Here is a 17,044-nt window from a genome sequence, read left to right as displayed (position 1 = left end):
TGGAACGCCTTGTGATCTGGTCAGATAGCCCTCAGTGATGTTTACGTGCCAGGCGGGAATAAATGTGCAGTTTCAACTCTCCTTTTGTTTTCACCTCTCACTGCCTGTCACTTCTCCCCCCACCGCACCCCCCCAAACCTGAGGGGGTGTAGCATTTTTTGACCACTGAGCTATACTTGCTTAAGTAATAAAGAAGTTCATTGTTTTGCAAACAAACACCATATGCAAAAGACACCTTTGGTTGTTCTTGCAGCTCTTATTCTTTGGCCTAACTGTATTCCCACTAGAGTGCTCCCAGGAGGCCCGACCAAAGTGTGGGCTGCTGTCCTCCTAGGAAGGGACTTCAACTCCTTAGGAACGCAGAGCTGCCAACACACACTAGAATTTTTCTGGCTAATTTCAAAGAATGGGTTTTCAGTTCCTGCCTGTGGCCCCATGCGGACTCATTAATCATGAAGTCCCCCTGCACTTAAGATTTGAGACTAGAAATACTGGGAAATGTTGTAAGTGGGTATATTTTTATATTTTTAAAGAACCACTAGCTGTCTTCTAGGCATCCTGCCCTCCCTCCGTGACCCCCCCCCCTGCCAAAATGCACAGCCAAGTGAATCCCGTACATCAGCTCAAATGTGCGGGCAATGCGCATCATGAAATGCACAGGGACAAGGGTAACTTGCAAACAGTAGAAAATGGTTTTGTTTTTATTAAATTTGGAGAAATAAAGGAGATTTCTTATCATCTTACTGTTTGTACATGAATATTTGATGGGCATTATTAAACATTAAAGTAACACGAAGTAGGCACTTATTTTTGGATTTCCCACAAAATTAGATCCAGGCTTCTAGACGAAGTAACTGCTGCTCCTTACATTCCTGTGATTCAGCCACCACCTGATTTGAGAACGTTTTTTGGGCTCTAATATCAACCATGTGTACCTGAGGCTCTGTCTTTCTAGTGGGTTGAAAGGTGGCTCGGTTTATGGTTGGCAGTTACCTTATCCCTGCCCTGAGTGTCCCAGCCTAGACTGGAAAGGCCGCCCCCAGCTGGCACTGACCTCTAAATGACCCCAAACTTTACAGGCTTAAACTGCGGGAGTTGCCGAAGAGCAGAAGTCTTTCTGGCCAGCACTTATTACTGCTGTGTTGGTGATAAAACTTCAGACAGCCTAATTGATGGCTTTGCTGACCTAACAATACCTTGTGAAAGCACAGGGCCAGAGCCTGGTCTCCATTTATGACCAGCTGCAAAGGGGAAGCTAGATCTCCCTATGATGGGGAGTTTAGGGAAAGGGGGGGAAAAAATCCTCCAGCCTGTGAACTTTAACCAGATTCCAGCTTGTTCAAGAAGCAGAAACACGATGGCAAATTAATAGACGTTTTCTCAGGGAACCCTTTTCTCCCCCCAGCTCTCCCCACCTTCCCTGAGTCTTTGTCACAAGTCAACTTCGAGTGGGTTGGGAGGTGATGGAGATGATCCAGTCAACTATTTTTGAACCCTGGAAAGGGAAAACTGCCTTTGGATTTAAGAATTGAGAATTTTCAGGAGATGTTTGACCACGTTGTATTCTCCTCAGCGTTCGTGCGAAAGTGCTCCCGGGGCACCGAAACCGCCTTAGATGATTGGGCTTCTCTGTTCTGTTTCAGGTTTATTAATGCCAGAAGAAGAATAGTACAGCCCATGATTGACCAGTCAAATCGAGCAGGCAAGTTCCAACTAGTATCTCCATTCATGTCCCATAGGCACAAATCCTCATCAAGTTATACTCTAGGAGTTTCACCAGCTGGTAAATAAATGCTTCCATCAGGCATCCTGGGAGGATTTTTTTTTTTTTAATGTCCCCAGAATTCCATTCTAGGAAGCAACTTCACTAATTGGTGCTAATTGGAGATTTCCCACCCTGACTCTCCTGAAACTGCTTTTTACTTTCCTTCTGAATTGGTAATTGGGCACGAGTATTAGTGCCACAAGCAGTTTGTTTGACTGTGAGCTCTGGAATTACTCATTGCTTGTCTGCATCAATCATTAGCACACTCTCATTTTCTTGTTACCCACAATTCCTTGGTGTTCACGTTGCTTTCACTCCTAGAGCATCCCCTGTTAAACTCATTGTATCCATTCATTTGCTCCGACTATTCATAATATTCTATTAGGGCCTGACGTGCTGCATCGACAGCATATTTTTTATTAGAAGATTATTAACTTTGTTTGAAATGCTTCACATCCATCCCACTAAAATACGTGTGGGGTTTTCTCACAGTGTGTCTGAGTTTCTCTGAGGCAGTTATTGCGTGGTACTTTCGAGCCATGCCCATGAACTCTCCTAATCATCCCACTCTGAGATTTCCTTAGTTTACTGAGGCATTTCGCTGTCCTGCAAGAAGGTCTGTGGGAAAACACTATTTTCCCTGGGGGTGATGACTGTTGTCAGTAACGAGTGTGTCCAACGTGGAGATTTAAATTGTGGCCTCAGTTTTAAAGAATGTAAGAAAATCCGTTTCCTTCGGCAAAATTTTCCCACTAACACCGAAATGTTGTTCCACTCCTGGAGGCCAGGGGGCCTGTTCGAGAAGAATTTACAACAATTGCCACCTTAGGACTCCCATGTTTACATTTTCCTTGGTTCGAGTAAAAAGGCAAATGTTCCGTGGGGTCTGTTTAACCTTGCAAAACTGTGCTCGAATCCCAAGTGTTTGGGTCTGATGTGAAAATCTGTTTTTAAGCCCCCAGAGAGGGCAGGATCACCAAGTTTTCTAACTAAATCGCACATTGCGGTATTAATATTCTGGCTGGTCCCAAGCTCCCTGTCCTCCTTCCCCCTAACCGAGGCAAAAGGAAAGCACCAAAGGCTATAGAGGATGAGCCACCTGTTAACCGGCCGGAGGCAGTCTCTCCTCCAGACCATTTTTATTTATTTATTTATTTTTTTTTTTTTAAGATTTTATTTATTTATTTGACAGAGAGAGAGAGAGACAGAGAGAGAGGGGACACAAGCAGGGGGAGCGGGAGAGGGAGAAGCAGGCCTCCCGCCGAGCAGGGAGCCCGATGCGGGGCTCGATCCCGGGACCCTGGGATCATGACCTGAGCCGAAGGCAGACGCTTAACCATCTGAGCCACCCAGGCGCCCCTCCTCCAGACCATTTTTAAAGCTACTTGCCCCCTTCCCTCAGTTTCCATAGAACAGCACAGACAGACCCCACCCCCAGTGTGAAAGCGCCACCCCCCACGTTGTTGCTAGAACATTTCAGTGCTGCAGCGACAACAATTGCTGATTGTTTGGTATATCTTTTCTTCTTTCTCCTCTGTGTCCTCGAATGACTACAATCAGGTTTTCTTCTTGATCCTTCAGTGAGCCAAGGAGCAGCATATAGTCCAGAGGGTCAGCCCATGGGGAGCTTTGTGTTGGATGGTCAGCAACACATGGGAATCCGGCCTGCAGGTAGGTTTGCTCGTCCCTCCCCTGGGCTTCCCCCGGGGAAGTGTCCTGCTCCACCAGCCTCGTTCATCACTCCGCTCTCTCCTGGTGGGTTAAACATTTGCCTGCTGCCTGCTCTGCCTGCTTTCTTTGACCTGGGGTGGGGGAGAAGATCCTCTTTTAAAGAGTAAAGAGTTGACCACAGTACCATTTTACTCTGCCCCATACACACTCTTTTTTTTCTTTTTCTTTTTCTTTTTTTCTTTTTAAACCAAAACAATCAGTGAGAAAGGAATCTGAGTTTCCTCCTATTTTTTCACCATCAATTATTGCTGATTTTCCGGCCTCTTCTCGGATTTTATCTCCTTTCTAGGACCTATGAGTGGAATGGGCATGAATATGGGCATGGATGGGCAATGGCACTACATGTAACCTTCATCATGTAAAGCAATCGCAAAGCAAGGGGGAAGTAAGTACAGTCGGGTGCAATCTGTCTTCACTATCACTGCAGAGCCTTTATTTTATTTTTTATAATTTGCCCCCCGTTTTATTTTTCCTTGCCCATAACTGCATGCCTTTCCAAACTAAGGACCTGTTTTTAAATACCTGTCACCCTCTCTAAAGGCACAGAGGACACTGAGACACACTTTTGAAAAGGCCAACTGACAAGCCTGTGGGTGTTTCAAGCAGGGGAGACCGGCCCTTGGCCTATTTACCGAGGCCCCGGTGTGCACAAACACAGACATCAGGCAGATATTGGACATTTAAGAGTAAAAATAATGTCTTGGGGGCACCAGTTGACTGAGAGAAATTAAGCAGGCTTCAGTGAAGCGATAAAAAAAAAAGGAAAAGTAGAACTGTCCTTTGAGTGACATAAATCTGTCAGAACACGATTGATGCCCAAATTATCTTATATGCAAAGATGAAATGCTGCAGTTCATTATGCTTAGTCTAGATATATGACAGCAGTGACACCATTGATTCTTCACTAGGGAGTCAGTGTGTTTTGATTATTTTTTACATGTGCCTACTGACTTTCGACATGAGACAGAAAGACAGGAAAGTCAGTCAATAAATTTAAAGGGAAAGACATTTAGGAGCAACTGAATATGAAGGAATGGATTTTTCACTGAGGCTGAATGGCTGCAGTTGGATTAAGAAACCCATTAGACTTTAAAGCTTCAAGTGTTTTTGACATCTGAAAAAAATTCTGAGTCTGCCAACGAGATATATCCTTTGCCGAAGACACCAGAGCATAAAGAAATTCATATAACATCGAAACTTCCTTGTTTAATGAGGCTGAATATAACAACACGTACCTTGATTAAATCATCCTCTATATGTAAATAGAGGCCGACATTTTATATGAGATCTCAGGGGGTCACCATGGCACACCATTGATGAAGCCAATTTCCTTCCTTTCTTCCTTTACTGATGCAGTCAAAAAATGTAGAAAGCAATGTTCCCTAAAACAGCTATAGAGAAAACATTTGCTCAGCTTGGATAATTCTTAATATAGGCCATATAATTTCTAGCCTATTTAATTACATAACATATTTTATGCTTCATGACCAATTACATTAATAGCTTAATACAGAAGAATATTATCCTCTCTTGATTTGATTATGCAGCCACACAATATGGTATATTTGGTACTTAATTATCATCATCCATTGAGCAGGCTGCTGTGGTAGAATAAACAGAGAGCTGGGACCATGCAGGCTGTGTTATTGTCTTTAGATGGTTTTGCCACTTTTGTTAATAATGGACTGCGGATCTACTTAACAAAATGACTGCAGCGTATAAGCCTTTAGATTACCAGCTTACAGTGTCAAAAACATCTGTTCGGCTTTTCAACTGTATGTACTGGAGGTTAAATAGAGGTGAATAAAGCTGTCCTTTTAGCTCCGGGGATGGGCAACAATAAATGTAGCATAACCTTATTTCAACGAACAGGTAACTTGCAAGAGAAATCCAAATCCTTCAACTGCTGACTTCCCAACATTTTAACTCACAACTTCCCATCTTGATTTACAAGATTAAGGATTTCTAGATGGGTTAGATCTTATTCCTCATATCGAGGCATTCTATTTTGGAATTTTCAGACATAAACTACTGGGCATGTCATATGACCTTATACTGACTTCTTACCTTTGACCTTTGCAATCTCTTGGGTGTACGGCTCCAAGAATGCCTCTAATTCAAAAAAGGGGCTTCATTTTAAATATACATAAAAGCTCATCCCTTCAAAATGAATACGCCATAATGTTTTGTATAATAAATTTTTCATGAAGAAATATAGATATGATAAGACGTCAATTTTATTTTAATACCTACAGTTTTTGTCCATATGTATAAATGCAACAAAGGAAAATAAGTGATATAGCAACAGTTAATTGATAAAACTCGACTTAGAATTTATATTCTTATTGCATTTATCAAAGGAATGTACTGAATACCATTTTGAAAAACAGTTCCACTTTATGACATTTAGTTGCATTAAATATTTAGTTCTGTTGTGTTGCATTATACTGCTGTGCGATGAAATTAAATGCAAACTACAATTTGAATGTCTGCAAACATTGGCAAGAATCTGCAGCTAAATTTAGATATAAGATTTGCAGTGTCTGTTTTTTTTTTTCTTTTCATCTTTGATGGGTAAAGTATAAAAATGTTGAGGAATTTGACCTGCTTTCTTTTTCCCTCTCTCTTTTCAGGTTTGCAGAGCATGCCAGGGGACTACGTTTCTCAGGGTGGTCCTATGGGAATGAGTATGGCACAGCCAAGTTACACTCCTCCCCAGATGACCCCACACCCTACTCAATTAAGACATGGACCCCCAATGCATTCATATTTGCCAAGCCATCCCCACCACCCAGCCATGATGATGCACGGAGGACCCCCTACCCACCCTGGAATGACTATGTCAGCACAGAGTCCCACGATGTTAAATTCTGTAGATCCCAATGTTGGCGGACAGGTTATGGACATCCATGCCCAATAGTATAAGGGAACTCAAGGGAAAAGGAAACACACGCAAAAACTATTTTAAGACTTTCTGAACTTTGACCAGATGTTGACACTTAATATGAAATTCCAGACAGCTGTGATTATTTTTTACTTTTGTCATTTTTCATCAAGCCACAGAGGACCAATGAGACAAGAACACAAATGTGAAATCATGGGCTCACTGAGACAATTCTGTCCGTGTAAAGATCCTCTGGAAAAAGACTCCGAGAGTTATAACTACTGTAGTATAAACATAGGAACTAAGTTAAACTTGTACATTTCTGTTGATCACTCCGTTATGTTGCCTCAAATAGTTTTAGAAGAGAAAAAAAAAAAATATATCCTTGTTTTCCACACTATGTGTGTTGTTCCCAAAAGAATGACTGTTTTGGTTCATCAGTGAAATCACTATCCAGGAGAGACTGTGGTATATTTTAAACCTGTTGGGCCAATGAGAAAAGAACCGCGCTGGAGACCATGGTGAACGTTTGGCTGAACCTCATCCCTTGGACTCCAGCTTCAAGAATGTGTTTTCATGCCCGGCCTTTGTTCCTCCATAAATGTGTCCTTTAGTTTCAAACAGATCTTTATAGTTTGTGCTTCATAAGCCAATTCTTCTTATTTTTGGGGGACTCTTCTTCAAAGAGCTTGCCAGTGAAGATTTAAACACAGAGCAGGAGCTTCTTCCAGGAGTTCTAAGCTTTGGCTGTGGACAAAACAATCTCAAGTTGGGCAGCTTTCCTCAACACAAGAAAGTTATTAATGGTCCTAGCACCACAACTAGGATGTTATCAGAAACTCAAGGCTTGGGGGATAAAAAGGAGCAAGAAAATACTGTAACAAACTTCGTACAGAGTTCGGTCTATTAATTGTTTCATGTTAGATATTCTATGTGTTTACCTCAATTGAAAAAAAAAAAGAATGTTTTTGCTAGTATCAGATCTGCTGTGGAATTGGTATTGTATGTCCATGAATTCTTTTCTCAGCACGTGTTCCTCACTAGAAGAAAATGCTGTTACCTTTAAGCTTTGTCAAATTTACATTAAAATACTTGTATGAGGACTGTGACGTTATGTTAAAAAAAAAAGTGTTAAGTCACAAAATGCGGTAATAAATATTTCATTTTTGATTTTTTGTTAGGCTTTTTTTTGTGTTTTTCATAGTTTTAAGGCAAGGTTGCACAGTGCCTGCTATATATATATGGTGTTACAAGTAGGTGGTGGTTTTGCCCCCCCAGAAGTTGGCCAGATTTGCAATTTACCGACAGTTTTTAAGGTAACCTTCTGTAGCGGGTAGTGTATATTTGGCTTATACAGAAGAAAACTTCTAAAGGTATGAAATTGTGTGTGTGTGTGTGTGTATATGCATGAGATGAGCCAGGTTGAAAGATTACCTTCATTCAATATGTCTAACCTCCTTTTTAGATGCATGATGCTGGAAAAAAATACTTTCAGATAAAGCTTTTCATGTTCATCCTCTGCCAGAATAAAGGGCTTTTTCAGGGTTAATTTTACATCATAAGAAATAACTAACGTCTGTGCTCAAAGATAATTCATCTGCCTGTGTTTTTTCTGTCTTACTTACTAAAATGCTGTTGAATATGTAAATTAAAATTTACATATAGATGTTCATAGATGAGTAAACAACTTCTATGGAGTTTGAAATCCTGAGTTGAAAACATTAATCATTAATATTTAATATAAATTTTATTATGAGGTCTTTTTATTTCAGACACCGCCACGTGCAGACACGCTAGTGTGAGGAGTTGGGTGACTAAACGTAAATTTTTTCCTAAAACAACAGCAAAACAGGCAATATAATGCCATTTTCAGAGTATCACACAGCATTCCTAGAAATCTGGGTTACTGGCTTGCTGGTACTGTCAACGCCTGATAGTGTGCAAAGCGGAAAAAAAAGTGTGAGGTATTTGCATGCCCCCTCAATTTCTAAAATAAATGTACTATTCCTGGAATTTTGAAACACCTACATTTTTAATCCTATGTGTAGAAGCGATAGTATCATAAAACTAGTTCTGCGATGTCAGCTTGATAGGGAAATAGTTCACCAGCTCAGAAATCCAAGTTTGTATCTTACTTGGACTTCTGCCATCTTCCCAGTGCAGAAAACATGAAGGAAAGTTGTATGTAAAGAAACAACGAAACAAATTTCTATTGTTTTTGTATTATTTTTAGGTAGATTTTTTTATAAACACATTTATCAGCTTAATTGATAGGCTGCTTTTTCAATGTAGAAATAACACTTCTGACACAAACTGTTGATTAACGGAGAAATTCTATGCCACTTGGAAAAGAGCTTCCCCCTCACTTTTGTTATCCCCACGCACGTGGAGTCTTTTTGCAAAATCTAAGTTATTTGTATATTTTTACTTTAAATGCTTTTAGGTAAAGTTCTGCATTTACAAATTAACTCACATCCGCTGGGGGGAAAAAAAAATTTTTTTTCTTCCTTTCCTCTCAGTAAAGGACATGCTGCAGAGTTTACTTGGTAAGGGTTCATGTTTAGGACGTGTTTAATGAAATTATTACTAAGCTATTTCATCAAAGTTGAGATCTCAAAACTCTCTACCCTTGGTTTTAATGAATAAAATCATCTCAGGCTTAGCTCCTTAAACAAATCCTGTTAACCTTAAACGTCTTCAATATTTGGAGATAATAACTGTAATAATATTTGTTTGTATTTTCTTGCCCCCACCCCATATGCTAAGACCAAGAGGTAGTAGAGTTGTCCAATTTTTATAATGCTTTTTTTATACCACCTCAGAAGGCATTTGCTCCTATCTCGGGTTTACTATTTAGTATAAAGAGTTCCGATTTGGGTATATTTAAGAAAGACTCAGCTGTCAAAAGCAAAGAAACTGGGAATGGTGTTTTGACAACCATATAGTGTTAAAGGAAATACTGTAGTCTGAATAAAATTGCTTATGTTCTCCAAAACAAGAGTAACATAAAAACACTTTTTATTTATATGGAAAAGCAAAAGCAGAAATAAATTCCAAAGGTTTCCCTTTCTTTAAGAAATTCTGAGAGAACTGCAGTCGCCATCTGTTAAGGGTTGGGAATTGAGCAAGAAGCCACATTTAAACGGAAAAAGAAAAGACCAGGAAAGTCTGTGTCTTCCAACCACCTCTTCTCCCTCCCACCACCCAGGTCAGCACTTCCAGGTCCGCGCCACCCCCACCCCCACCCCCACCCCCACCCCCAGCTCACCCTAGTTAGATTGGCCAAGAAGAGCAGGACCGTCCTGGCCTCCTCGCCCCTCCCGCCCCCGTGGGCCTGTTAACCCGGAGCAGGTTTGGGAAGGGAAATGTGGCTAATATCTCTAACAGCTGTCAGAGGAAGGCCCTTCCTTCAAAGGGACTAGACTGGGATCCCCACAAGTTCCCCATTAGTCTTGCAGGCCAGCAATTTGATAAGGAGCCTGGGCCTCTGCTGCAAGTTGCCACTGTGTTAGAAGGGCCGGTGTCTGGATGTGCCGAGCCCCCTCGCTCCGCAATCGCTGCGGGCCACCGCCCACCAAGCAGGGTTGGTGCGGACGTGCGCGCGCCCCGAGGCGGGGAGGAGGCTGAGCCCGGGCAAGGGCAGCGGGCGTGGGCAGGCTCTCCGCCTCCGCGCCGGCTGCCCCTGCCCTCACCTGGCCTTCCCTTTGCGTGGTGTTAGAGGTAGCCCAACGTGCTTCAAATTGATGGGGGGTGGTGGAAGGGGGCACCTAACAGCCGCAGTAATCAACTCAGGGTGTCGCACGCGTCGTCGAGCTCCCTCCGTTGGGCCGGGGCTGGGAGGAAGCTGCGGTGCGCGGGGAGGGCGAAATGCAGGTCTGATGGGGGAGGCCGGTCAGACTGTGATGAGAATGGAGACCGTCGGGGCAGTGTTTGAAGGGAGGTTTTAATATTAATAGTTTCAGTGTAGAGACAGAAGGGAGATTGCGTCTACGGCTCCTCGGGGCAGACTCTGGGTGACAGCGATGATGGATGATCCAGCAGAGCCCAACAGCTCCTCCCCTCCAGCCCCAACAGTGTCAAAGCTACTTTAGTTGAAGCTTTAGAAATAAAATAAATAAACAGCATCGCCCCCCCCCTTACTCTTCATACACCTCCACTCCCACCCCCACCCCCGCTTTCCGACATCGATTTATAGATCATTATGAATCAATTACTGCTCTCAATACTTTCCCATTGGCTTAAATAAAACAGTCAAAAGATGAAAACATGGGGTTCGGTTTTTGTTTTGTTTTGTTTTTTTCCCCTGACAGGAACAATCGCAAAATCCATTATCTCATAATCAGAGGCACCGAGTTAGGAGGTGTGGAGAAAGGAAGGGGTCGCCCAGTAAATAACTGAGGGGGGGGATGCTGGTGGGGGGAGGAGAATACTGGAGGGGGGTGTCACCCAGCTGCTGCCTTTGTTCAGATGGGTTTGGTTTGTTGTTTGTTTGGTTTTTTTTTTTTGAACGGGGGAACCCGCGTGAGAATGAGATGCCTACAGGTTTTGTAACCTAATTATTTAACTCCTTTGGAGAAACCTATTTGAATGTGTGTCTCGGCAAACATCAGATGTTGTTGGTAGTGAGGTCGCACATGGGAAAAGGTGTGGAGGAATGGGTCCGTCTGGAGGGCGGATTTTCACTTTGTTGTGAGCAACTGTGGGAGGGTTTGCTGCTGGGAAGGGGGATTCTCCCACCCGCAACGCCCGCCTCTCTCCCCGCGGTTGGCTGTTTTTTGTCGTTGCAACCGGTTTGGATCTGGGACTGGTCGCCCCCAATCGCCCCCACCCCCACCTCGGCCGCCCGGGGCTTTTCTTCCCTCTCTTGCCCCTTCGCGGCGGTGCTCGAGGTTCTCTAGGTGTTTCTATGACTACATTGTGTGTGTGGGAGGGTCAGATGTGGGGGTTGCCCGCGAGAGGGCCGTTCCTGGGCGATCATTTATCAATGTCACCCACATAATGATTCTCTCTGCAGCCTCCTATTGATGAGGATAATTACATTAGCTCAGAGTGACTGATCAATGAAAAACCACCACACAAAAACTTCTTTACTCCTCTATAATACCAAAAACCGATACAGAAATAACATAGAAAGCCTGATTTTCTTTCCCTTTCCTATCCACCAATGGATTCTGCCCCCCCTCCCCCAAAAAGGACTGGGAGTAAAGTAAGAAAATAGACCCAGGTTTGTTTCGTTTAAAGGAGGACGCAATTTTGTCCCTGAATGCATTTTCTCAAAATGCGTTGGCTTCATTCCTCCTTTGCTAAAGAATATCAACGGATTTGCTAATGTGAGTTTCTTTTAGATTGGTCTGTGGTTTTCCGTTCTTTTTTATTTCTTTCCTCCCCTTTGGGAATTTTTTTTCTGCTTCAAAAAAAATAGACAATTCTTTTATAAATAACTGGAAAAGGAAATTACTCTAGGTTCTCTTTTTTGTTTAGCCTTTGCTTAAGTCGGGTTATCTTTTGTCTTTATCACTTCATAAAGTAGCACAATTAAAGATGTGATGTTGCATGGGTATAAAGGGTGGATCCATAATACGGCGACATAATACGCTATATTCTCGCCTGAAAGTTTGCAGCTAAATTACGATTTCGCCTTTTCTAGACTTAAAAAAATCAATATTTTCTCACTTAAAGAGAATTTTAATGCTTTACTTGCGAGTTGTTAAAGGCGCTGTAAATTTTATTGTAACGCTTCTTGGCTTCGGAGTAGATGCAGGAGACCGGTTGATTCTCGTGGTCTTTTTCCTCTCAGAGAACCTAGTCCAGGGACATCCAATGTGTCAGATCAAATCCCAGCAACAAAGGTAGAGTGTTCGGAGAGGGAAGGGCAAAGGGTGGGGAGCCCTCCAGGGGAGCCCTCCAGCGCCAGAGGCCATTGTCTTGTATATTTTCACCTCTCTGTGTCCCGCCTCCTGAAAGTGACAGAAGTGTCCATTTTACTCTAATCTTTCTCAAAGAGGAGCACGTTCGACTCCCATCTGCTCTGTGAAGCCCAGAAAAGCAGCAGCATTTGGGGGAGCACTCTAAACTCTTTCCAGCATCCCCCCCTTTTCTCTTTCCTCTCCTTATTTTGCCAAAATTTAACTCTGAACTCTTTCACAAATTCTGCCATATTTTATATGTGTTCTGACCTCTATGTCAGAACTCATTCCCCACCCTCAAGAGCGCTCACTGTTTACAGATGTTTTCTCCTTCCACACGTCCCACCTAGTAAAAGTTCCCGCAGAGAATTAACTGTGGTGTGTTAATAGCCCAGGTCTGCTACCGCGCTCTCCTGCAAAGCTGAAATCTGGTGAGGTGGAGAATGGCATTGAACTAATGTTGGGGAGCTGCCCCAGGCCCACAGAAGTCCAGACTTGAGATTTCCAGGCCCAGGGATTTGGTGGGAAGCAAGTTAGTGAAACTTTCAGGATGTAAGGCAGAGAGGAAGATAAAATGAGGCTAGAATGGAACCTAATAAGAGGAGAAGAGGCTAAGGCAGAAAAATGAGCCTTTGGGGCCTCTTTGTAATTTAAAAAGAAATAATAATGAAGGAAAATCGAATATCTAAGGCTTGCTATTAATTTATTTATTTTTAACCCAGTGCCTGTTTAGGAACAAGTCCTCAGAGATGCCAGGAAGGGCCTGAGTTTCCAAACAGAACTGCTCACAAAGTTCCTTTGCAGTTCTCCCTTCAGTTAATTTGCTGGGACTGTGAAGACTGGGGAGAGGGCTATGTGTGTGGTGTACCAAGGGCTTGAGTAAGAGTATGATGGGAAGGGGCACCTAGATATAATGAGGCCGCTGTTTTAAGCTGAACAGAGAAGTGGGGAATGGAGAAAAAGCCGCACAACACCACAGTACACTTTAAAATTGTTCACACCTTGCTGCCTTTTTCCCTTTAACCACACTATCAAATATTATACATAGGTGGGGAAATTTCTAGTTCATCATGTTTGGTCTGTAGCCCCACCCAAATGATCCCCCTTTGCTTAGATGCCTGACATGTAAGCCTAGACCCTGGCCTTTTTATAAAGTGAGTGGGGCTTTGTTAATGTATTTGTACTTTTCAGCTTTCAGTGTAAGTTTCTCGCTTTGGAGGAACGAGGGGTGCAAGAACGGAGGGGGAGGGGTGCAGAACACAAAGACTATCTAGTTCTCACCAAGCAGGTTTCAAAATAGGAACTTAATGGGAAGGGGAAAAAATGAAAGAATGGAAAAAAAAAATAAAGGGGGTGTGAGAATTGCTTATCACAACAGGTTTGCTTGTCTGGAAGAGAGGTGATCCTGCGAATATTTTTCCCTTTGAGGATTCTGTTTTCTTCATATTGAAACATTTTCAAGTTTTAGTCCTTTAGCAGACAAAAATCTCAATATAAATATGACATGGGCCACTGGCAAAAAAACCGAACTTAAACTCAGTGCTGAGAGGAGGGGGTAGGGTTGGGGGGGGGAGAGCCCTTTCTGATTAATAACTAGCAGGGTAATGTTGAGGGCTTTTTCTGCCCGATTGCCTTTTTGAATTAGAGCCGATTTCTTCACACTTCAATAGTGCCTGTCTCCTTTAAAATGACTGGCAGATTTGTTTTTTTTTTTTTCCTCTCCCTGAGACTTAATGATGTAAATTTTCTAATTAGTTAAATCATATTGCTTAAAGGCCTAATATTTACCATGTAAGAAATGATCATCCTGATTTGGACCTCTTGAAATATTCTGAGAAATAACATTTGGCTTTTAGGTTGAGGGATGAGAGAGTAGGAAGCTGTGTTATGGGAAGCGGTTGAGAGGAGAGAAGGCACAGACCCGGGCAACATGTTAAATTAATAGTTGAAGTTGAGCTGGGCTCACACCCCAAGTCCGCTTTTATTTTTCAATCAGCAAAGATTTAATTGGCAGCCCTCAGGCCGGGCGATCTGATATTTTCTCATTAGTTTCCCATCACTAATCTTGAGTGTTAGATTGGCTTAAAGGTTGTCAACATTTGACCAATTTTATTTAAGGAAAAAAAAAAATCACGCATTATGGCTCCAGGATGTGAGATCTGCAAATAAATCCTGCTTGGATCAGCGGAACTAACAGGCGAAAAAAATGTTGACTATTCATCGTCGCATTTAATAAGTTGCCTTAATGTATATTTCAAAGCCAGGGAGAGAGATTATACAGGAGCTGCATAGATGCAGACGAAAAGAGGTTGATGGGGAGGAGGTTGCAGTAAGCGAGGTGGGAAGGGAAAGTGAGGTGTAGGTACATTTCAAACAGAGGGTAAATAACCCAAATGGAGTAGCTGTTGAGGGTTTAGGACCTACAGTCCCTCCTCCCTTTCCTTTTGCAGCTGCGTGAAACTGCAAAGCCGGTCTCCAAGCTCAGAGCGGCTCGGCTGTCTCGTCCACATATAACATCAGAGCGCCCCCTGCTGGCGAGCGGAGTAGACCGCTGCGGGTCGGCCCCCTGCAAAGCAAATCGTGTTTTTCGACGTCCCCCGCCGCCCCCCCATCACACTGACTCCCTTCCACCACCCCCACCTCGGTTCTGCAGCAAAACCCCGCGGCAGGGGAATAGCTTGCCAAGGCTGAACATTTAAATGAATAAATGATTAAAAAAATAATAAAGTACGAAGGAACCCCAACCTTCACTTGGCCTCCGGGGAATAAACTATCAAGTGACTCGGAAAGGGACACATTTTCTTTCTCTAAATTCTTTTCTCCTCTGGGTTTTTGCTGCGATTTGTTTGTTTCTGCCAAACTGTAGATTCCGAGTCTAAGGAAATGTTTTTAATAGATGCTGTAGAAGTTTTTAAAAAATGGATCTCTGATGGGGAAGAGGCTAATACAAAAGAGTATTTTGCAGCTTCGCAAAACAAAACTCCCGAGGAACTCGCCCTATTTCAGTAAAGTCCCAGAGAATCGCTTTCGGAATTCAGTTCCTCGTCTTGAACGACCTTTTCCTACACCGCAAAGAAATACTGGTCCTTGTCTGATTTTCGCCCCCCCCCCCCCAAATTAGAGAATGCGTTTAAAAGTTGTCACCTACCTATGTACACACACACACGGTCTTTTCCCGCGTGTTCCTAGTCTTTCTTCGCTTGTGCTTCTCAGTTTTGCTGGAAACGGAAAGGGTGGCTGAAGTGCACCAAAATAAACCGCCAATGTCTTTGACACTTGATCGTACTCGAGTGCTTCACGTCAAATGCAAGCGTGGGACTCGTACTCTTTGAGGGTGTCTGGTTATGTTTTCAACTGTTTTGGTGCATACAGGCGTTTTCTCGGCTTCCCAATTAATCTTCACGGATTTCTGACCACTCTAGGCGAGGGCGCACAGGTAACGCGAGCCTGGGCAATCTCGGGCTGGCAGACGCCGCGACTCCATGGACAGCCTCGACTCTTGGGAGAGGCGCTAGCAAAGCAGCCCTGACCCAGGGAAATTCTTCTGACCACAGCTAGACCCCACACCAAGAGTGTCAATCTGCAAGCAGGAACGACTTTAGTTTGTGGGGAGTTGGGGGGTTTGCTTTTTAGAGTACCGGATTTCGGGATTTTGTGCAAACTGCTCTCAGAACCGAGGCGCGGGGGAAGGCAGGGAGGACGGCGTGGGGGCGGGGGGGAGTGGGTCTCTTGACGCTCATTTCTTGCCAGGCTACCAGGAGCTCCTCGTTGAAGAATCCACTGTCTTCCCTCGCTTCTCCCTAGACCCGCCCTGTGTCACACCTTCTCCAACCCTCCTCCTTGGGGACACTCTGAACCGGGACGGGGACCAGGGCGCGTCCGGGAAGGAGCGCTCCTAGGGCAAGGCGGAGGCGGCCCGGGTCTTCGCGCCAGTGAAGTGTTGCCTCAGTCGGATTGTTATTTGAAGAATTACTGGGGCTATTGTGACAACCGAGGTAAATTAAATATTTATACTCCAAGTTGTTCTCATTATTATTTTTTAGGTCTGTTGTGAAGAAGTTCAGGGAGTTCAAACTTACTTTAAATAGAAATCCTGGTCTGGGGAGGGAGCAGAACCTGCCACCTGCCACTGAAGTTGACTTTTGGAAAGGTCTTCATTAAGCTCAGAAGTGGAACGGAAGTTATCTGCAAACACTGTTGGTTCATTTAAATATCTATGTATCTGTAAAACACGTTTATATATCTGTACTTATCTACCTAGAATAAAGAAAAGGAAGCCAGTGTGTGTCCCCAATGCAGTTGAAGCCAAGTAGCAATATTTCCAGTTAGATACTCTCACAGATGAAGAAAATATGAACATCTCATTGTATTTGTCTCAGTCTGACTTAATGAAATTTGGAGACACTGACAGTCTGGTCAATGTTCTACGTAAATTAATGCAAAGGTCCTTAGGAAGAAACTGAAGACACCTCTTGCCATTAATCTTAAACCACTTGAAGATTATGATTAAATGAATGGGATCACTAAGCATTATCATTTCAAATAGCCGTTAACTGTCTCCACCCCTGTATTGTAGCAACAAAATAAACTCTCCGGGAGGAATGGTGTTTCTTCCTTCTTCATCTTTGCTTTAAGAAGAAAGGGGGAAAACAGAAGAGAAGAAAACCATCTAGAAAGTCTTGGATTTCCTGCTGTTAAAAAGCTGCTGTTCGTTTCTGATTTCCTCTTCTTTTGCTACACAGGAAAAAGAAATCGAAT

The 17,044-nt window shown here is 43.2% G+C and overlaps 1 protein-coding gene across 8 annotated transcripts in view; it reads left to right on the top strand.

Annotated features, from left to right (window-relative positions):
- The window catches only part of MEIS2 (Meis homeobox 2), a 195,815-nt gene extending 188,265 nt beyond the window's left edge, over positions 1–7,550 (top strand). For 3 of the 8 annotated variants that reach the window (XM_081830865.1, XM_031029358.2, XM_031029361.2), the window contains 3 exons: positions 1,644–1,702; positions 3,326–3,436; positions 6,130–7,550. In XM_081830865.1, the coding sequence (XP_081686991.1) occupies positions 1,644–1,702; positions 3,326–3,436; positions 6,130–6,416 (457 nt within the window). In that variant the 3' untranslated portion in view covers positions 6,417–7,550. Of the gene's footprint in view, positions 1–1,643; positions 1,703–3,325; positions 3,437–3,785; positions 3,882–6,129 lie in introns of all 8 variants that reach the window. The other 5 variants (XM_081830867.1, XM_031029360.2, XM_081830868.1 and 2 more) reach the window with 3 other exon arrangements.
- The last annotated feature ends 9,494 nt before the right edge of the window (positions 7,551–17,044 follow it).

The sequence above is a fragment of the Leptonychotes weddellii genome, chromosome 9 (genome assembly GCF_054177405.1).
Source record: "Leptonychotes weddellii isolate Sample4059 chromosome 9, ASM5417740v2, whole genome shotgun sequence".
Lineage (NCBI taxonomy): Eukaryota > Metazoa > Chordata > Mammalia > Carnivora > Phocidae > Leptonychotes > Leptonychotes weddellii.
The sequence above is the reverse complement of the archived record's forward strand: the minus strand, read 5'-3'. Positions and strand labels throughout refer to the sequence as shown.